Source organism: Drosophila nasuta, chromosome 2L (assembly GCF_023558535.2).
Source record: "Drosophila nasuta strain 15112-1781.00 chromosome 2L, ASM2355853v1, whole genome shotgun sequence".
In the NCBI taxonomy this organism is placed as follows: Eukaryota; Metazoa; Arthropoda; class Insecta; order Diptera; family Drosophilidae; genus Drosophila; species Drosophila nasuta.
In genome coordinates, this window is record NC_083455.1 from 17,583,407 (window position 1) to 17,606,355 (window position 22,949).

The window sequence follows — 22,949 nt, forward strand, 5'->3', positions numbered from 1 at the left end:
GGAATCGGTATGCATGAGTTCACTTTCATACAGATAGCAAATGACAAGCTGCAAAAGTGCAATGAAAAGAAGAAATGAAAGATAAAAAATCAGCAAAAGATGATATAAAAAAAACAACAAAATTGTGCACATGACAAACTTTTTGCCTGTGGCAGCGAGCAACACATTTTCGGGGCACACAAAACTTGATGTCTCAAGTGTGAAGCGAAGAAATATATGAGGACGAGAACGAGGATGAAGACAACACATAAGTGCAGTTTTCCGGCTTTGAATGTGCACATAAATCTTAAGACAGTTAACGACATCATATGGCAAGGCTATGTGTGTGTAGTGTGTGGCAAGGATGAACTTATGGTACGTTTGCGTTCTTGCCCCCAAAAATTATATGCCGCGTGAAGCCTGTGAACTTTATGCGCATTTCATTCTCTGCATAATTGTAAGCGCGAGACCGAGTGAGAAGAGATGGTTGTAAGATGCAACTATGAGGACGAACTGTGTGCGCCACCAGTTGAGGAAACCAATTTGTGGTAATTGTCGTGAAATTGCAATTTCTGCAACTGTAATGGGCGGCAACCAGCCAGCCAGCAAGCAAGCAGAGATAGAGATACGAGGGCCAAAAGGAAGAGCGTGACTTGGTTAAATGAGGTTGCTCGGTTAAGAAGAAAGTGCAGTGCGAGTTGGTATTGTGCGGGTCTCGTCTGATATGATAAAGTGGACGTAAAAGTAAATGAATGAGTCGAGTCATTGGTGCATTAATGATGCACACGAGAGTGTCAAGTTGCATGCTGCATGAAATATCTCTCAGCATTTTCATGAACTTAATTTAAGTACAAGTATCGACAAGGGGTTATAAACTATTCCAATGGCCAAATATCGTTACCATATTTCTTCCCCCTTCCCTCTTTTTTTTTTGTTTTTTGTGAGAACTCAATTTACGACACGTCAGATACATGTGTATAAGGGCTAGATACGAACTACAAGATACGAGCATTACTAGAAGCGAAGATAGTTGCAGATACTCGAAGCAGCAGCACATTACTTAGCTTCACTTTGGCTCGGCTTTATCGCTGCAAAATCACGTGCGCATAAAACTTTCCAATCAGCGGCGCTCTGCCAGCTACAAAAGTGGTGCTTAACAAGCTCTCAGCATCAGTTTGAAGTAGCAGTCGATGCTGCTGCTCCACCTGTCTCTCTGAGTCAGTTGCAATAAGTTTTTTGTCATACTTTCGTTATCATCGTCGTCGTCGTCGTCGTTACTTTTTGCAACTTGAAATGGCAAATCCATACAATAAATATATAAAATGTTACTTTCTGTGTCACACCTGAACTAACCTCAAATAAATTTTCACACATGTGTCAGCCAGGTGCTAGAGCAAACAAAAGAATGAACGCACAACTCTCTCAACGCCATACATCTATATCTATCCATATATATACCAATACACATACACGTATATATTTAGCACACGAGTGTGGAAAAACTTTCGAGCTCGATAAGACCAACGGGCAGGCTGAAGCTCTACCTGCTTCTCCTTCTGTATCTGCAGCTGAGCACTCTCTTTCTCTCTGGCCCCCAATCTCGAAGACAAAAAGAAACCTTCGCCTTACATTGCGAATGCAACAATTTCCAATCACTTCCGTTGCAGCGACACAATTTTCTATATTTATACTTTACGACAGCAAACTGAAGTAGGGTATAGGACAATGAAAAGCTTTGTTATCTCAAACGAAAACTTACATACACTTCCATAGTGTAAAACTGAAATTTTATAGTTTCAAAACAAACAAAAGCTAGAGAATTTAGAGAGTAATGAAAAGATAAAATCGGAATAAAGCTAACAAATTTAAAATTTGTGTACGATTTTAAAATAAAAGAAAATATACACTAAATTTAAATACTACTTTTTCTACATTCTCATCACCAAATATTAATACTAATGTAATAAAGGATTATTTTAATTATTTAGAATAATATATTTTAGGATAGATAATAGAATAATCTTAAATTTTGTATTTAATAAACATTAGGCTTGCAAACATCCTCACAAAGTTAAAACACTTCATTCACATAGTGCACCAAAAAGTGGTTTGAATGCACGCTTAGTTTGTTTTTTAAAGGAATTGGGAAACGGCATCCTTTTTACCCATTTTCGCAGCGACACCAAGTTGCATATTGTACGTGCATGTCTGTGTGTGTCTCTGTGTGAATTTTGTCTATGCTACGGAAACTTTGGGGGCTTCTCTAAAGTGTTGCAAAATGAAAAGTTTTCATGCGCTTTGTTGTTGCAATGATTCGATTTGTTGCGATTGCGTTTTTAGTCTTTTGCATGTGCGCTCAAAGTTTCGAGCCAACAACAAGCAGCAGAACAACGAGTGGCATCGAGCACTTGGGGAAAAAAGGGTTAAGGAAGAAGCTGCGTATGCGTTTTGTTCTGGGCCAAGATAAAGCATGCAATTGCGATGCAAAAACTTTGCCCCACACACACACACAAATACTCTACTCTACTTGTGGCTCTTGGGGCAGCAGCAGCAGCAGAAGCACCATGTGAGCTTTTGAAACTTGGATTTATTGTTGCAGTTTAAAGTTAGCATTTCCGTCAGTTGCTAGCTGCCATTTACAGTTGCCACTTGGCATGCTTCTTGCCAGTTTTGCCAGTTGCCAGTTGCCAGCAGCAGCTGTTTGTCAATTGGCCAGAAAATGACTTTCAAACTGCTAACAAAGTTGACTTCTGATTAATTATGGCTGATAAATTACCCAGATATCACTCATACGCCCCACTGGTTAAATCAGTTACACTTAATACTTGAGGGTGCCATAAAAAATAGCTGCTTCTATTACCAAAAAACATAGAAAGCACACTACATAGTGTTCGTGTTTACTTAAGACTCTTTGGGGAGTACATAAAAATGTTGTTTTTGTAAATATTTAACGCATGTCGACAGCAGTTAATGCAATGTGCTTTTGAAAGCTGCTGCCAAATACAGCTAAGACTCTGCTAAGACTGTGAAAAGCTATTGCTAATCGCTCAAAACAGCTTCATAGCAAATTGTTTTAGTTATTTGGTTCTTAAGGCTTACAACAAACGTTAATAAACACGTTAAGAAGCTTAGAAGCAATTTAGGTTAGTTTTTGTCATTTGGTTCAGTATTTTATGTATTGAAAACATTGAATTAAAAAAAAAAATTAAATATTTGTTTGATATTGCTAGTAGCTTAAAATAAAATCCTAATATAAAAAAGTTCAGACTTATTCATCCTGCCTTTTAGTATTAGTATATTTAATATACTAACTTATAAACACCTCTAAATGTAAAACGAAAAATATTAAATAAATATTAATATTTTTAATATACTATATATGAATCCAAAAGCAATTTCTAAAATCCGTTTCAGCTCAAAAATTTGCTGGCAACAATCAATATTCGCTTTTTCTGTGAATGAATTATATATATATTTTTTTTAATATTTTTACTCTCACTCAAACAACAACATAAATTATGTAGCACAGCTTTTAATGCTTCTTTTATGTTGCACATTTCGCTCGTTCTGAGGTCGACAAGCTGCCAATTCCTCAGTCAGTCAACCAACCAGTTGTATGAACATTTATGTGCCATGCTCCCTTACACACACACTCACATAATTATGAGCATAGTTACAACTGTAGTGCCAGCTCATTAAGTTGTACTGGCAAAAACAAAAACACAAAAAAAAAAACAAAAATATAATGTAAACGTAAGCAGAACAATAAAAATTGTCGCCATGTTGTTTGGCTTGTAAGTTCGTAAAACATATTTCCACAGCCTCACGCATTTCGTAATTATTGTTTGTTGTTGTTCTACTTGTTTCTCTACTTGAGTTTTTTATTTTATATATACATACATATATATCGTATACTATATAGTATGTAACATAATTTGCGAATATATGTTTGCAAACAATTTCATAAAAAATAAAACTTTTTGTATTGTGTTGCATTTTCAGAGCGTAAACTTTTCGTTGGCATGTTGAATAAAAAAATACACGGAGGCCGATGTGAGGCAACTATTCACGGGCCACGGCACCATCGAGGAGTGCACCGTGCTGCGGGATCAGGTTGGCCAAAGCAAGGGCTGTGCCTTCGTCACATTCGCAACCAAACAGAATGCCATCGGGGCGATCAAGGTGAGTGGATTGAAGGCGGCACCATTTCAATTGATATTACTCCCAGATCCAGGGCATTTTAATGTGTTTCATTTTAAAGGCTTTAAAGGTGTCATTGTTACGCTTCCCATATGAAAGTATTGGGTTTACATGCGTGTGTCTGAGTATCTGCGTTGGCCGCGTCGCAAAACTGTCGCAATGATTAATTGCTGTGGTAGCAAGAGTCGCGCATATAACACACGACACTCGCATGAACACTGTGCATAATGCCTTTAAATAAGATACCCTTTAGAATTGAAGAAATATAGATTTCACTATACTTTACTATACTACGGCTTAAATGCATTAGATAATAGCAAATGTATATATATTCAAATTCAGAAACATTGCAATTTAAATACCATACAAAGTTATGTTAATATTAGAAGATGTAAAACTTTTTATACTAACTAGACTGTCTGCCTGAGTGACTTGCTGACTGACTGAACTGTCAATGCACAAGCCAAATGGTAAGAGTTAGGAGGGTGAAATTTTTGACCAATGTAATGTATGCACTTTCATTTCCCCAATTCATTTTTTTTTTTTATTTCTGCATAACTAGCATAAAAAGCCTGTGTATATGAAATTTTTCATAAAATTTTCATCTTTTTCTATTTTTATTTATGTTGGAAATTTCAGTTTTTTTAAATGTCTGATATGTATAATGAAGAATAAATTATATGCAGTTAAAAACTACATAATGTTTTCAATTGAGTACTATCAAATTTATACAATATCAGAAATAAAAAATATAATGTCCCCATAATTTATCAGACACAATTCCCTAACGCAATTCACAGGGTATAACCGCATGCAGCTGTACAACAACAGCAACAGGAAGTAGAAATGCAAGCAAGACGCCGCCGCTGGCAGCGGAAGAAGTCAACGGCAATGCTTTTCAGTAGCAGAGAGCAGACCAGAGCAGATTCCATAGAGTAAAACCCATTTCCAAACCTGCTACGGTCACACACACACACACACATGCAGACAACCACACATACACACATATGTGCCAACACTAATGCAAGTTTTGTGCCGGAAACAGGCAAAATTACAAACTTCCGACAGGCAAACACAAACACATGTAAAGCACACACCAAAAGCAAGTGGGAGATGAGAAGCATGGAGAGGAGTCCAGTAAAGAACGGGGGAAGGAGAACAGGGAAGAGGGCGGGGGAAGAGGATGTGGGCGACTCCAACATGTTGTCTCTGCGTCTGTACATTGCACATAATTTGTCGCCTTTTGCAAGATGAATGTGTTGCGGGCGAGCTGCATTATATCCACACACATACAAAGCACACATACATATGTTGTATACATACATATAAATAAATACATAGTGAATGTGTGTGTGGGTGATGTGCAATTTTAATGCATTTGAAGTCAAATTACTGAATGCCAAGCACGCACCAAGCCAACGCAATGAGTTGGCTCGCCTCGACCAAATGATTTGGCAAGTAACTAAGCTTTGTTTGAAAGAGAACTGGGTGAAGAAGAGAAGGCGGAGAGAAGCTGCAAGTCATTGCAGTCCATTGACGCCTGAAAGTATGCAATGCCTGGGCTAAAAGAACGAAATGCATTTAATATTAATGTGCCATGTTTATAACCCCGACAATTTATTTTACCAGGCAAAAACACGCCCACACAGCGCATTCAACTGTTTGTTTAACGGACTTTTAGCTTCTTCTTCTTGTTTGTATATTTACGCTGGAATGCCTGGTAAATGTGAAGAGCAAACGATGATAATATTTTTCAGCACATGCAGATTTCTTTAGCGCTCGTCTCGCTAATTTGTCAAGTGCTGTGCAAGTTTTTTGGCTTTAAGTCTGGTCGCGTTGATGGCCATGTCGTTTAACTTGTTTTTACAGCTGCACAAACACAGTGAGCGCGTTGGGAAAGATGCGAATGCGAAATAAGGGCAACAAAAGTGAAATATAAATGAAATCATTACAAAAGAATAGAGTTTTTAAATAGTAAATTAAAGTAAATGTTCAAACTATAAAACTACATTCAACTTTAAATTATTTCGATCAATTTAATTTAAATATCAACACTTCTAGGCATTGAAAACAAATTTCTGAAGATTAACATATAATTAATTATATCAAAGAGAATGAACATTAATCTGTTCTAAACAAACATTTCAATTGAAATCTCAACAAAACCTTGTAATCAATTTTTCTTTTTTATATATTTACGTTTTAAACCACAACATTTAAGTCTATTCTTAGTCAGGATTGACAATTATTCTATAAAAGTCAACCAATATTTACATATATAAACTGTTCTCTGCTTCCTTTTCTAATATTCATCATAATATCCAGCTTATAAGTCCACTTATTTTCTTAAGATAAACATCGGCCGCTCAACTGCTGACTTTCTTTCTTTATGTTGGCATTTCAACTAAGCGTCGTACAACAGCAACTTTGGTGACCTGTTTAAAAACTCGGAAATTTGCCTAATTACTTTGTTGCCAACAGCAGGAACAGTCGACGGCAACGACAACCACAGCAGCTAGAGCAGCAGCCGGTCATAAAAGTCGCGCCACAGCCGCAAGAATTATAGTCAATGTAATTAAAGAGCACTTCTGTTCTGTACTGTACTGTTCTGCTCTGTTCTGGCTGCCAGTACACAAGCAACACAAGCACCAAAGCTCATTCTCTTGCTGCTCTCCATTCTGCTCCATTCTCCATTTTCTGGGCTGCAAACTGTGTCGGCCGCAATTCAGCCGGAAGTTGCCTCGGTCGCTCGTCGCCTGCTCTCAATGATAAAGTCTACATAAACCGGGAAATGACTAAAGTGGCTTGGGCCCATTCCGGCGATAGTTAGCTGAGTACGGAGATGGCGAGGCAACTGCATCTAATGCCCCGCTAAATGTCTGCTTCGCTCTCTTTTTTTGGCCTGGTTTATGTTTTAGTTTTCGCCCAGTCACAGAGACACAGTCAAGCCAGCCAGCCAGTCAGCCATTGAGCCATTTGTTAGTTTTGTTTTGGGCTTAGTAAAAGGTGTAAATTAAGTCGCTTAGGCAAAATGCGAAACCCGAGAAAGAGGCGCAACTTGCGCGGTTGAGGCAGCCGCTGCTGTCGGATGCTCTAGACAAACATTGGCTTTGTTCTTCTTCTTGTTATTGCCCGCGGTCTCAGCTTAAGTGCGCATCATTATTTTGATGTTGTAAGCCGCCGCCGCAGTGGCCATAAAACTTATCAAAACAGCTAAAGTTGGCTCTCGTAATGCCGAAGCGCGCTCTTGATGCCTCACTTGCCACACAGCACTCAAAACCAATAGCTCAGACCAACCAATGCATTCATGCAACTCTCAAATGATTACAGACAGACAGACAGACAGACAGATACATTGGTAATTGCGACCACAACACTTCCATAAAATTTTATGCAAGTCTGCCTTGGAAAGAGATGCGCGACAAGTGCGGCAATAAATTGATGGGGAATACAAGCTACAAGCTGAAGCAAAATAGAACTTTGATGACATCACATTTGGAGATATGTAGGCGTAGAAGGGATTAGAACGAGCTGCGATTGTTAGAGTTATTTGTTGTGCAATTCCACTAAAAAAACTGTTTCATTAAACAGAAATGATGCAGAATCTATTGCAACAGTTTCAAATTAAAATAGAATGTTTAAATAATAATACAACTATGTGAATGTCAATAAAATATGACATTCCACCACAAAAGATATCTTAAACAGATTTAGGTTTCAGAAGACATTAGAAGATATTCTTAATATTATATATAATATCAGAAAGTTTTTAAAGATTAATCTATTTCTACACTCGCTCCGAATAAAAAATGATTCCTAATTTGATTGAAGATACATTACTTGGAATTTAATAAAAATAAGAGTAAACAAAGCTTAAATACATTAACTAGTAATTATATTAACTAGTAATATTTAACTATCAAGATGAACTCCATTTATTTAAAGAACTTTAAATCTAATATATACATATATGAAAAATATAAATTTTAAAAATTTATATTTCTGTGTCTGAAAAAAAAATGCTGGTTTGTTATTTTTAACTAGTAGTAAAATAAAATGAAAGAACATCACATAACATAATCTTGAAGAATATCGAAATCGAGCTAGTTTCAACTCTATATTTGCTCTACTTACAATGTTGAATTCCAACTTAGCCTCAACACAATTGCAATCAATTACGCTTGCAGTAAATAGCACCATTATTATTCAATTGTATCTGCTCTTCTCCATCTCGTTACAGGCCCTGCACCAGAGCCAAACAATGGAGGGCTGCTCGGCGCCCTTGGTCGTTAAATTCGCGGATACACAAAAGGAAAAGGATCAGAAGAAGATGCAACAGTTGCACGCCATCTGTGGCATCAATGCACTGACACAGACACCCAGTGGCGCCGCGGCAGCTGCCACAACGCCCACAGCCAATGCGGCAACGGCATTAATTGCCACAGCGCCAACAGCAACACGTCCCAATCCCTCAATGGCCGCCGCCTTGGCCGGAGTGCCCACAGTACAAAGCGCCGGCGGAGCGGGAGCTCAGACCGCGACTCTAGTCACGGTGCCCACATCGGCAGCGCTAAGTGCAACATTGGCGCCCACGCTCCTCGGCAGCAGTCCGCATCATGCACAGACGCCGGGCGCAGCAGCGGCCGCAGCTGCAGCTGCATATCTCAGCGCGGATCCGACGGGCGGCTTGGGACCGGCGTCAGCGGCACATTTGCAGTTGTATCAGCATATGCAGGCCTATGGATTGCATCCGGCTTACCATCTGCAAGGTAAGTGCACCAATTGCTAGGAACTACTTAGGTGATAAGCCAAACAGAAGAATTCCTACAGCTCTGTTAGTCATTTCCAACTCCTCCCTCAAAACCCCCTTAAAGAAAAAAACTAAAGATAAAAAAAATGAAGAAAAAAACGTCCACAGTGTTTTTTTCCCTGTATTCTCTGTGTATCGCTCTCTCTCTCTCTCTCTCTCTTTATGTACCTTTCTCGCTCTCTTATTTAACTATTTTATTTTTTAGTTTTTTATTTATCTCACATTTTGCTCGTTCTTGAAAAAGAAAAAAATCGTATTTTCCTCGTATTGTTCGTAATTTTCCGTGTTAATTGCGCGCACTTTGTGTTCCAAAAACTTGATTTGTGTCTTTTTTATTGTTATTTTCTTTGACTGCAACCCACAAAAATCCAAAAAAAAAAGAATTGTTGCTTAATTTAATTGCGTGTTTAGTTCTATCTATTCGTTGTTCTCATTATTATTATTTATCTATCAATTTATCTGTTTTGTGCAATTTGTTGTTTCGATTGGAATTACAATTAGTTAAAGATTAGTTTACGTTGTGTGTGTGTTTGTTTTTCCCGGTTGCTCTTTCTGTGGAACCCAAAGAGGAAATGAAAAAGGAAACCGTAGATAAAGCAAATGATTGGCAACCAATGCAGAAAGGCACTTTGGATGAGCTGCGAGAGTTATTTGGGGAATTAAATTGTTGAGGTATCGACTGCGTTTGTTGGTAAAACAATTAGCTAAATCTGATAATTTGATTATAAAAGTATAGTTTATATAAAAGAGAATCCCTTCAAGCTTTAGTTAGTATAACCAGCAGTTGTCTTAGTTCAGGTTTAGTGAACTTTATTTTGTGTAACACCAAAAGATAAATGACTTTAAATATGTAACACGACTAAGCACCTGAACACAACAGCAGTTGTCATTTGTTGAGCATTTAAAAAAGTAAACAAGAATTAATGTAAAAGTTTCTTTACATTTTTCTTCGTTTTTTTGTTGTCATCCTTGTAGTTCGCCCTAAAGTTGGCGTCGCTTCATTTATAACAACCGACCTCGGATGACACAAAGTCAGGGTGTCTAACAAAGACTTGAATAAAAAGGGAACAGTGAACAGTGAACAGTGCCTGCTGTCGGTATCTTCCCTTCAGTCATTTGCAAAAGCGACAACTGTCAAATAATTAATTTCAATTTAAGCAACCGAAATTTGCATAAATGTAGAACAGACAGACAGCAGAAGAAAATGAAATAAAACAATGAAAAGGGGGAAAACAAAGTCGAGTGGGTTTTATTCAACTATTTCTCTCTTTTGCTTGATGAATAAAACAAAAATTGTAATAGGATTAAAAGGTGGACAGGCTGGCACAGGCAGGCTCATGACGAGGCCCAGGCGATGGCCAAGGCAATGCACAGATTTCGGACGAAAAGCACACACAGATACAGATACAGATACCATTACAGTTACACTTACAGTTGGAGCAAGAGTTACAGTTACAGCTGCCAACAGACACACGTACGTGGCGTCAATGTGAACGTGTTGCATATGCAACGGCGCTTCATTAGAATGACCAACATGACACGCCCCATCACACACACACACACACACACACACACACACACACCTTTGGCTTTCCCTCCACCTTTCCCCAACCAAAAGTACACATAGAGATAGCGCTCTGGGACACTGGAATCTGCCCCCCAACCGAGAATGTCTGGCCAGTCTCGACGACGTGAACATTTTGCGCATAACAAATCAAGCACAAGAGCTTGCAGAAAAAATCACAGACAGCCAAATGTTGAGCGACGCGTGATGTAATCGTAAAAAAAAATAGTTGAGAGAAGCAAGTTAGTTGGGCTTTGAGAACATTGAAATGCTCTACAAGAATTAATATAGTATTTAATCTAAAATAGTAGGAAAAAATGTAGAAAAAGTTGACAATAATGATCTCTTAATTTTACAACTATATTTCATTAAGCATGTATTGAACTACAATGCATATTTCAAATTCTTTAAAAAAAAGGAGATGGGGATCAATGAGGATAAACCTTCGAATTTGTGAAGCATTTTAAAAGTTTTTCAATAAAAATTGCAGTTAAAAGTTAGTATATATCAAAGCTTTAGATCTTTCAAAAGCTCGCAATTATGTTTTGAATATTTGCCATCAAAAAGAAAGAAGTAAATGCTTAAAACTATTGGTGGATACAAAATATAAGACAAATCCACAATCTAATTTAAAAAAATTGATCAACACTCAGGCTTGAAAGCTGTTGAAAGCTTAATTTGAATCTAAATCTGATTATTGAGGCTTAAAAGCTGTGGAAAGCTCAATTTGAATCTAAATCTAATTATATTTATTTAGATTGGTCATAAGTGAAAAAACCACTAATAGAAATAAATGTTTCAAAGTGTTAGAATCGGCTAAAAAAAAATCAGAAATATGTATTTAAGACAAAATGGGCTTCAAAAAAATTATTAAAGCAAAAGCTTTAAAATTGTTGAAAGCTCATTGAGAAGCTATTGATTATTATATTTGCAATTCAATAAAAATAGATAAAAATGCGTTACCAAGTTCATAGAACAGTCATTAGGCCTTCTCGCATTTACGGCATAGATTGATGGAGGGCGTGGAAGGGAAAACCAGGAACAGTAAACGACAGTAAGCGGTGACAGTAAGGGCAGATGGGCAGTTAGAGGCAACTTAGAGCGACGTATGCCACTTGAATAACAAATGACGTTTTTAAATGTCAGCAACGGACTCTGAACGAGTTTCTGAGAACCGTAGTCAGACTTGTAGCCCGCTCCGCCTCTCCCCTTCTAACGCTTTTGGTTGAAGTCAAAACGCTGATGATGGTCAGCAAATGTATGGGACGTGCCTTTTATGGTGAGCGCACTAAAAACCGTTAAGTGTGCGACCTGTAAACGCTGCTGATTTAACCAATTTGCGACAAAGAGTGGAAAATAGAGAATAATTTTTTGCGCTTTCTTCGTTAAGATGTTGCAAACGCTAAAGTGTAGGGCGTGGCTTGCACCCTTTGCTAATTATTTAATAGTTCAAGTCGCTTGCAGCATGTGAGGCATTTAAGCTAAAACGTTCCGTCTTTGTATGTGCGCTTGTTGCGCATGCAAAAACTTTCTTTTGGGCTGCCGCACACATGTCTGGCATTTTTTTGTGTGTTGCCCTGCAATTTTTATAAGCCAAGCCAAAGGCCCTGAGGCAACAGCAACAGCAACAGCAGCAGCATCAGCATCAAAGCGGCAGGTCGAGTAAACCATAAGAAGAAAAGCAGAATACTAAAAATTGCAAAGAGGGTCCTTCTAATACCCAATAGCCCCAGGACTATGACAAGCAACGCTCTGGCATGTAAACAAATGCAGCAAGTAGAAAAAAAGGAAGAAAAAAGAAAGAAAAGGGTGAAAAAAAGAAAAGGTGAATCTACGTAGCCGCAGGTGAGCGTACTTAAAGTTTTATTATGCCGACAAAGCCCCTTTGGGAGGGGCGTGTCTCTCGTTTGATACTCTTTCTCTCGGTTGAAATAATGGCTTTTCTTGCAGTTAACTTGCAGCTCATTCAAAGTGCAGATTGTCAAAAGGAAATAGCAGCAAAAACTACGTGTCTATGTTGTATGTGCTCATCTATTTGTAGGCATGCCACACACACACCCTCTCACACACACACACACATCTATATAAATATAACACACAATGCCTGACAGTTTAAATGTTCGTGTTGCGATCTCTCTTACTCTCTCTCCACTCTCCACTCGATTCTATATATATATTTGTCTACATATACGTATTTGTTCAGGATTGTCTTCTCGTTTTGTGTAGCTGCTTGCCTAAATTAACTTAGTTAACAAATTCATTCATAATCTAAATTCAAATAGCAGCAACAAACAACAGCCCTCTAATTATATTGAATGCCAGCCACGCCTTTCATTTCAAGCTGCCTTTTATAGCGCCTTTGATTTAATTAAATTGAATTTGATTCTATTTATTTTTATATGTCTAACTGCATTTGAGATTGAATATATATATATGTCTATGCGTTTTAATGTTTATATTTTATTATATATATTTTATTATTATTTATATTCATTTTTTTTATTTCCTTATTATTTCAAATTACTTTTTTGTTTCTTTTATTATTTCTCAAAATTGAATTGAAAATTATTTTCAAAATTCCCTCATTTTATTGTTTTGCTTTCTTCTTTATTTTGATCACACTTTATTTTATCATTTCATTATTCGTTTGCTCTTTTATGTCTTTATTTTTTTTATTTTTATTTTTTGTTATGATTTGTATGTTATAAATATTTACATAAATTTACATGAAACGAAAAAAAATCGAAACAAAATTAATTTTTAATTTCTTGTAAATGTAAATAATCCAATTGGGTGTGTGTTTTCTTCTATGTTTTTTTATATATAAATATTCGTTGAACATTTTTTGGTATGTCTATGATTGACTCTGTGGTCATGTACAAAAAAAAACAATCAATCAATCAATCAATCAAATCAATCAACCAACTCAACCAAAACCTTACAACCATAAAACCAAAACTCAAAACTGTACAAAAAAAACAAAAAAAAAAAAAAAAAAAAAAAAAAATGGAAACTGAAATCAGGACTAAATTTCCACCCACCGGATAACAGTGCCCACCACAGCCAACTCGGCTCATCATCCGGCGCTGCCGGCAGCACACCAGCAACTCTATCGGCTGCCAACGCTGCAAGCGCCGCCGCAGCGGCAGCCGCAGCAGCAGCAGCAGCCGCTGTCACCGGGACAGCACCACCACCACCATCTCTCCCACTTGGCGTCGTCGGTCCATCATCCGCAACCACATCCGTCTACAGCGGCGGCGGCGGCAGCAGCGGCAGCGGCGGCCTCACTGCCGCCGGGCATGCTGCTGTCCCTGGACTGCTCACCAATGCATCCATGTCTATGCAGAATCTGGTAACACTGCTAAGCAACAACAACCCACACAACACAGCAAACAGCAACAACAGCAGCCTAAGTCACAGCCAACGTCAGCAACATCAGCAGCAGCAGCAGCAACAACACCATAGCAATGGCAATCCGCCGCTTCTCAACAACAGCAACATTACTAACAACAGCAGCAACCACAACCACAACCACCACACCACCAACAACAGCCAACAACGTCAGCTTCAAGCGAGCTATGCGACAAACGCTGGACAATTGGTCACGCATGCGCATCACACATTGAATTTGGCTCAGCTAATGGGCGTGGCACCGCCACCGCCTCCAACAGCAGCAGCAGCCACTCAACAGCTCGCACTGAGCGCACTTTGTAAGTAATTGCAAAAATACTTTACATATATATATATATACCGAAAATATATATAAATTTCTATTGGTATGTATGGAATATTTGTATGTGTGTGTGTCTCTAATTATTTTGCAGGTGTGAATGTGTCTCTTTCTGTGTGATTAACCATAAATTGTCTGCAATTATTTATCGTTTACTAATAAGTGAAAATACATTTTAAGACACACACTCACTCACTTCTACTCACAATCAAAAGCCGCCTGCATGCGCTTTGCCCTGCTCAGCAAAAATTCAAAATAATTTAATACTAAATAAGCTAACCGCTGAGTCTACACAAAACTCAAACCCCCAAAAAAAAAAGGCCTCCTATATTTCTCCCACATAACAAGCAAAATATCAATTTAAGTAAATTTTTAGCATTTACATTTCCCAGTTTTATTTTCTTTCACGAAATACGAAAGCAATCCTACTCTAATGCAGTTACTTTGCTTTCCCCCCCCCTCCGTTCCCCCTGGACACAGCCTATTGTTAATTAAAAACACATGTAGTCATATCTCTGTTAGCATTGGCCCTCTGGCAAATGTTTTCATGCTTTTATTTACCCCACACACACACTCTGTCAATAAAAAGAAAAAAAATGGAATTTTTATTCAACAACAATAACTAAAACCGTGCAACAAAATGCAAATAAACGCAAAGAACACAAAAAATCAAATCAATGCCACAGCAGACAACAAAACAAATACTATATATACATATGAAACTTCGTTGATTGTGTTTCGACACAAAATAAAAAAAAGAGAAACAATAATAATAATAATAAAAGAAAACAATTCAAGAGGAATCATTCATAAAGCACTGAAGATGCGATGCCCTATAAAATATTCTGCTATTCAATTGAACTCGTATAATGAATTAATTAACAGATTTACACCTCAAGTATAAGTAAATATTGTTAATATTACTTATACGTATTTTTATCAATCAAATCTTTCCCCTACAAACGCTATCACAAAATCTCTAAATCCTTTTTAAGTGTATTGCAAAATGACACTCCAACATATGCAAAGTTGCAATGTCAATGAAAGTCCTTTCAATTTGAAAACAAAATCCAAACACAATTGTAATAAAAATAAATACAAAACATACGCTGAAATAAACATAAAGCCGTTGGCCTCGATCCCCTGACAATGGGTATTAAAAACACTTTCAGACTGCAAAAATATATGAAATTATTATCAAAATATTTGCAAAAGCTCAAGCCTTGCATGTCAGAATGACTTAGTTTGCATACCAAAGGAATAATACGGCTCAACAGCAAAAACAATTCAGTTTGGTTAAACTTAAACTTAAAAGTCTTAAAGTCTAAACGTATGTTAAGTATCAATTTTGAATGCTAAACGTATACGATTTAGTCTTCTGTAGATTCGGGCTTAGTTGTGCTTTCAATTAGCATTTACCAAATTGGTCAAATGAATGCTGCAAGGCTTTCCGAAATTAATTTCTCTAAATTGTGCAACAAACTCAATAACATAAATGGCACTGCACTAAAAAATGAACTTACAATTTGCATCTGCCGTTTGATAACAACGATGATGATGATGTTGATTGCGATTTTGTTTTTTGCGCATCTATGTTGAGTGCACATAAAATTGCATGAAAATGCAAAATTTTCATTGCGTAATATGGACTCTCTTTTTCTTCTTTTGTAATATTTCCTGTTTTGGTATTATTCTTTTTATATGTGTTACCAACACGTATGTAAATAACAAAGAAAACACGAGAAAACGTAATAAATTTTTAGTAGATTACAAAAATTCGTGTGTTGTGCACAAAGCAAACGTCAGAGAGCGCCACACTGCAAAACTCGAGGCTCAATTAAAAAAAAAGCAGAGTAGAAAGCGCCCTGAAACAAAGGCTAACAAATTTTTTATGATGCACAAAAGGATATAAAATTTAATAATGTAAGGCCAACGCCAGGCGAATAAAAACCAAAAACAAAACCAAAAAACCAAGCGAAAGCACACAAAACAAAAGAAAGTCGTGGCCAACAAAAAATAAAACATTTTTCCCATATGCGTTAACTCAACTCAGCGACGTAGCTCGCTTATTGTTCCCCAAATACGAGCGGGTGTTGTGTGTGTGTGTGTGTGTTTTTCACACCCAATTCCTGTGTTGCTGTCTTTTGTGTCTTTGTGCCTGCCATGTAATTTGTTTTATCCAAAAACTGTAGCTACCGTAAAACTTAAGCGCAAGAAGAGGAGAACAAGGCGAACTCTTAGAGTGATTTTTTTTATTGGGCATATTAAAATCGAAACATCTCGACTTTTAGGGCCCACCAATGCCGCCGATCCCTATGGAGCATCAGCACTGAGTGGCCTCACCAATGGAGCAGCAGCAGCCGCTGCCGCAGCCGCTTATGGAGCCGCACAACCGTTGAACGCCAGCGCCTTGCAGGCAGCAGCCGCCGGTGTGGCAGGCAAACAGATTGAAGGTGAGTAGAAACTGCATTGAACAAATTTTATTGCATACTTTTAGGCATGTACTTTAAATGACCGCTAACCAATTGTCTCCGTCTCTTTCTTTCTCTATTGGCACAGGTCCCGATGGCAGCAATCTGTTTATCTATCATCTACCTCAGGAATTCATTGACACCGATCTCGCATCAACATTTTTGCCATTCGGCAATGTGCTGTCGGCCAAGGTGTTTATAGACAAGCAAACGAATCTATCGAAATGCTTTGGCTTTGTCTCCTACGATAATCCGCATTCGGCGAATGCAGCCATACAGGCGATGCATGGCTTTCAGATAGGCACAAAACGCTTGAAGGTGCAATTGAAACGTTCCAAGGATGCGGCCAAGCCATACTGAAAGAACACAAGGCAACCATTTTGGGCGTGGCTCACACACAGACAGACAGACAGCATAGAAATACATTATATACTTATAGTTACAACATTGTGCCTTTTTAGCAAAAAGAAAGAAAAAGTTTTGAAACCAAAGGACCAATTAAACAAAAAAATATACAACTAATGTTAAGCACACACCAAAAAAAAAACAAACAAACAAAATATGCATCGGATGCGGGGCAAAGAAAGGAAGAGTTGTTCTAACACGTGCACAAAATGGGGAAAAACCTAAAAAGGAAAATCACAAAAACAACAAACCAAAGAAGTAGCTTACAAGTTGCATCCTTGTTGTAATCACTTTTGCTGAACAATTTCAAGTCCGTTATTTTCATTCATTCAAGTGGTCGGCAAACAAAATAATTATGTTAATTAAAATATATCGAAACACAAACAAGAAAGAAACAAACTTAAACTGCAGCTGCGTTGTGGCGCCAAAGTATTTTCAAAGCCAAATAGTTAAGCAAACATAATCAATGGAAAATTTGTAATTGAGAAATCAAATAACACACAAAAATCAAATGTAGCAAATTAGTTTATAGCTCTTAGTGCTCTAATATTTAATGTAAACAAAAACAAAAAACAAAACAACTATATACCATAATATTATGCATTAGTTTATGGCACATAACATTCGAAATTCCGTTCGTAGCAATCAAATTTTAATGAAAATGCTTGAAAAAGTCTGCTCTATTACTGCGCATCATACTATATACTATATTAACAGATTGTTCACATAAAAATCAACCTAAACTAATCGAAAGAAACCTAGCAGCTAGCTTTAATTATTTCCCACAAATATTTCATTAAGATCGTTTTCTTCTTAAGCACAACACTATTATTGATTTCTTACATCATCCTTATTGCGGCATAATAAATATAATTAATATGAGAATAGTTATAAACTATTTTGTTATGATGCAAATCGTTTCAAAGAAGTGTACTTAAATTCCCCATTTCAAAGCATATTAGAAATAATATTACAAACAAACAAACAAAGAAATATATTAAACAATTTATATAGAACTATAAATAAATGAAATGATCTAGAGTTGTCAGAGCTTTTTAGTGAGTACTTTAAATATATACAATGATAAACATTTTAAACGTAAAAGCAAAGATTTAATATTTTCAAATAATTGAATAAATATTTAAATAAAAAAATATATAAAAATATATTCATTCGAAGTGTTTTTCTTATTCTCATTCCTACAGCAATATAGCTTATTCAATCACGTTGAAACACTTTAGTGAAATGTCAAAACAGCAGAATATTTATCAAATCATATTTGAATGCACTTTTAAATTCGCATAGAAAATCTCATTTGACTGCGCAATGCTTAGAATGGGGAGAGGAATTGCTCCTTAAGCCTCTGGCAGCCATTGTAAGCAGTTTGTTGAGGGTTTTATCACATTTATGCTATTGTATGTGCATTTTTTATGTGTCCCGACAACTCAACTGGCGCTGATAGCCAAAAGGAGCCGTTCTGAGCTCTGCCCAACTCGAGGACCATAAATCAAAAACTGCCTGCAGTTCTGCTGTCCCTCCCCTCCTTCTCTCTGTCCATCTCTCCCTCGTGCTGCAATTCAAATGTTGGCGTTAACGCATGAAATATGCATATGTATGACCCAGGATACAGATGCATGGGAAGGATACAGATGCTGTGCAGATGTGTGGATGCACTCCTCGAGCATTGCCGTTTTTTATGCCACACTCCACTCTGCCACCTCGTCTACATCTCATGCGCATTGAATTTGATAGCTCGACAGGTCCGAGTAAGCATTGCTCAAACATTGCCCCGAATTTGGACGCTGTCAGACTCTCAGCTCAGTCTGCTTTAGTTTCGGGCTACGAAAAACCTTTTTGTTCGTTCGTTCAAGAAACTAATATAAATAAATTATCTAAATCATTGAAAAATGTCGGAAGATCGACCGTCGCCTTCGCGTAAAAAAGGGCGTCCGCCACCCCCACAGCGTGCGCGTTCGCAAATTCAGGATACTTCGCCGGTTGCCGGAAGTAATCAAAATGCAGAACAACCTGGATCAATACCGCGTCCAGGCTCTTCCGCACATCCTGACTATTTCTCTGATCCCGGAGGTTCTGCTCAACATCCCGGCTCTTCCTTATATCCCGGCTCTTCCTTACACCCCGGGTCTTCCTCGCATCCCGGTTCTTTACATCTCGGCTCTTCCATACATCCTGGCTCTTCCTCACATCCCGACTCTTCGCGTCACAGTTCTTTACATTCCGGGTCTTCACGTCACGCTTCACGTCCTAGCTCTTCGCCACATCCAAGTTCTTCTCTACATCCCACTTCTTCATCTCGTTCCCGTTCTGCTTCGCGTTACGTCTATTCTCCCCACGCTGATGCTGCACAACGTCCTAGTTCTTCTGAACGCCCAAGCACTTCGCAATACTATGACACTATGCCAACTCTACGCTCTTCCTTGCGTTCCGATTCTCCGCTCGGTCGCTTCACAGCACAATCACACCCAAGACTCACGCGCTTTCAGCTACATGGTAAAATATATCCAGTGGATAAATTATTGCGTCGAAAACCCAAAAGGAATGAGATGGATGATGAAACACCAACAGAAGATACTCCTCAGCAAAGCGGCTCACGACGACAATCTCAAGAGGTACAAGCTAATTTACCACGTGAACGTGCACGTTTTCAGGAAGCCGATAGTGACAATGCTGCTCCCAGGACAAATATCGAGCCCTCAACCAGAGACGAGGAAGCTGCTCAAGCGTACGATCCAGGAGCCACTACCGAGATGAAAAGTCAAGAAATGGGCACAGAAACGCCAAGCAAAACGGATAAAATGCTGAAATTCTTACGAAAGAAAAAATCTCCAACTGAGGAAACTGAAGAGGAAATAGATCAGGAAGATCCGGAGGGAGGTTTTCGTCGCCGATCTACCGTACCCACCGAGCGACACGCTGGAAGGCAAAAACAATCGCGTATTCTATACACAACAGATGAGGAAGTGCGCGATGCACTCGTGGAGTTTGCCGTCTTTATTGTATTTCTCGTATTAACGTCATTGGGTAAGTACAATAGAAGAATTTCGCTTCAGCAAATAAGAAAGTGAGAGTATCAACTTAATAATTAAAAAATAATAGTATTGTCTTATAAGGCAAGAATTTTCCATTGATAACCAAAATTAGCTTGTAGGGATGAAAGTAACCAACTAACTATGCACATATTGGCTATATCTCTCTATATCTCTTCTATAAATTTCTCCTAATTCGCAGTAACTTTGTCTGTACGACACTCCTACATGTTTTATTTCAACGATACGATGAAGAAACTTTTCACCACACGTGAATTGGTAATTGCGCCATCGGTGACAGTTTGTTTCGAGAAGCTTATCACGGTCCCCGATTGGTGGGACTATTTAATATATAATTTTTTAGTCACATTGCATGGCGATATGAGTGTCGTAAGTACCGAGGGATCGCATGAAGGTGACGATGAAACAACTGAGCCACCCACTACTACAGAGACAGAGACGCGTGAGAAACGCGAAGACAAATTCAACAAACATAGAATTAATCAAGATTATGAAGAAGATGATGAGGGGGGAGGTGGTACAATAGGATCTAAAGTAAGACCAACACCGAACCGAACACATCTCGATGGACGTGTCTTCTTACATGAGAATCTCCTGCTTGGTCCGCCACGTTTGCGTCAGATCCGAGTGCGAAAAGATACTTGCTTCGTTAACGATGCTTTCATACGATACTTTAATACTTGCTACGATTCGTATTCGAAGGGAGCTGAGGAAATAATTTCATCACATGGCGGAGCACCATTTCGTACTATGAAAGAATTGGACTCGACACCGCTGTGGACAATACTCAATATGTATGCCACTGGTGGCTACACCGTTGACTTGACCTATGACAAAGAAACGAATCTGCAAATCATCAAGGATCTAAAAAGAAGTCATTGGTTGGACCGTGGTTCACGGCTGGTGCTAGTCGAATTCAATCTCTACAATGAAAATACCGATATTTTTCAAAGCGCCAAGTGAGTGAATACAACATAAAAATATAATTTTATTTTTATCGAACGTTTTTCAGATTCATAGCGGAAATTCCTCCAACTGGCGGGGTCTTGCCGCAGAGTCAATTGCAAACGGTGAAGCATTTCTCGTTCATTACGGATAAAAGTCTATACATGTCTGTGGTGTATATCTTTTGGTATATTATGGTTGTGTACTATAATATAAATGAACTTAATGAAATACGTAAATCGGGTATCAAGAAATATTTCAGGAGCCTACTCAACATTCTAGACTCGGTTATATTATTGGTAAAACAAAAAACTGATAAAATATTAATTTTTTTTGTTAATATAATACGTCTGCAAACTGACAGGTTTGCTATTTGGCGCTTGTCTACAATATTTGGCATACGATAAAGGTGAAATCTCTAATATCTTGGGCGAAAACCAGAGAGAATTATCAAAGCTTGGACACGCTGTGCTTTTGGAATACAATTTATGTTGATATGATGGCCATTTTAGCATTTCTAGTTTGGATTAAGATATTTAAGTTCATCAGTTTCAACAAGACGCTCGTTCAATTTACCACAACTTTAAAACGCGTAAGATTCATAGTTTAAAGCGAATTAGCTTTCTATAATTTTCTTTTATAGTGCGCTAAGGACTTGGCTGGCTTCAGTCTCATGTTTGGTATCGTTTTCTTGGCCTATGCACAATTGGGTCTATTGCTTTTCGGCACAAAGCATCCCGATTTTCGAAACTTTATCACCTCAGTTTTGACCATGATACGCATGATTCTGGGCGACTTTCAATATAATCTTATTGAGCAAGCAAATCGTGTGCTGGGCCCCATCTACTTTTTAACCTATATTCTCTTGGTCTTCTTCATTCTTTTGGTAAGTAAAAGCAACTATTTTTGTGGAATATACGTCATTTTTATATACTTTTAGAACATGTTCTTGGCCATCATCATGGAGACGTATAACACTGTGAAAAGTGAAATAACCCAAGGTCGCAGTCAACTTGGCTCGTATGTCTATAAGAAATTGTCAGCTCTAGTCTATTTTATCACGCATTGTGGTCGCAAGCGCCAGAATCGAGATACTATCAATCAACCTGATCCCGAACATCAAGATTTTACTGATGATCCAACTGCGTCGAGTCGCTACAGTCAGTCCAAAGTTCATTTGCGTCGTAATATGAGCGAAGTCGAGTAAATATTATTGGCATGATTTTAATTTAACAATTGAATAATTTATGCGTTTCATTAGGGCCCACTATTTTGAGGATGTGCCTAGTGAGACACCCAATAAGGACATGTATCGGTAAGTCTATTATTTTTACACTTTGTGCGTTCATTTTTATTTAACTTTCAGTCTAAATAACCGCGTTTCACTGCTCGAGGAAATTCTGGAACAGCTTGTTACGAATATGGATGCCATACTGAAGCGCGTGGAAAAGGATGCAAAGAAAAACAAATAGAACTGAGCAATAAACTCTGTGTAGAATTTGTTTAAATAAAATGTGCAGTTGTGTGCTGCCAAGCAAACAATCAAATAAGCGAAAATTAATTAAGTTCAACGCGCTACACAAAACTAAAGCCAACCGCATGAATCTGGCACTAATCTCTGCCCAAAATGCGCGATTCTTCACCCCTGCTTCTCATGCTGTTTGCCTTGCCCACAGAAGCGTAACCGTCAACAAAGCGTTACCAACGAATTAAACTATGTATTTCCAGCTAGCTGGCTAGGAGACTATGCTACATTGTATGTGCTTCCTTTTTGGCC

At 38.0% G+C, this 22,949-nt stretch overlaps 2 protein-coding genes across 2 annotated transcripts in view; both read left to right on the forward strand.

The window, feature by feature from the left end:
- The window catches only part of LOC132794783 (CUGBP Elav-like family member 2), a 64,379-nt gene extending 47,032 nt beyond the window's left edge, over nucleotides 1–17,347 (forward strand). The window contains 5 exon segments of the mRNA XM_060805066.1: nucleotides 3,982–4,010; nucleotides 4,012–4,161; nucleotides 8,420–8,948; nucleotides 16,575–16,736; nucleotides 16,843–17,347. Of these exon segments, the coding sequence (XP_060661049.1) occupies nucleotides 3,982–4,010; nucleotides 4,012–4,161; nucleotides 8,420–8,948; nucleotides 16,575–16,736; nucleotides 16,843–17,114 (1,142 nt within the window). The 3' untranslated portion in view covers nucleotides 17,115–17,347.
- Nucleotides 17,348–18,975: 1,628 nt separating this feature from the next.
- On the forward strand, nucleotides 18,976–22,716 carry LOC132798308 (uncharacterized). The gene is made up of 8 exons (XM_060810119.1): nucleotides 18,976–20,201; nucleotides 20,409–21,186; nucleotides 21,240–21,471; nucleotides 21,537–21,764; nucleotides 21,816–22,058; nucleotides 22,113–22,375; nucleotides 22,434–22,487; nucleotides 22,539–22,716. Exons 1-8 carry the CDS (start codon nucleotides 19,067–19,069, stop codon nucleotides 22,642–22,644), a joined length of 3,039 nt encoding a protein of 1,012 aa, XP_060666102.1. The 5' UTR covers nucleotides 18,976–19,066; the 3' UTR covers nucleotides 22,645–22,716.
- Nucleotides 22,717–22,949: the final 233 nt, after the last annotated feature.

Excerpts from the sequence above, each read along its gene's own strand:
- LOC132798308 (XM_060810119.1), top strand. The coding sequence starts at position 19,067 with ATGTCGGAAGATCGACCGTCGCCTTCGCGTAAAAAAGGGCGTCCGCCA. Across the intron at positions 21,187-21,239 it reads GATATTTTTCAAAGCGCCAA|ATTCATAGCGGAAATTCCTC; the intron begins GTGAGTGAATAC and ends AACGTTTTTCAG. Across the intron at positions 21,765-21,815 it reads TTACCACAACTTTAAAACGC|TGCGCTAAGGACTTGGCTGG; the intron begins GTAAGATTCATA and ends TTTCTTTTATAG.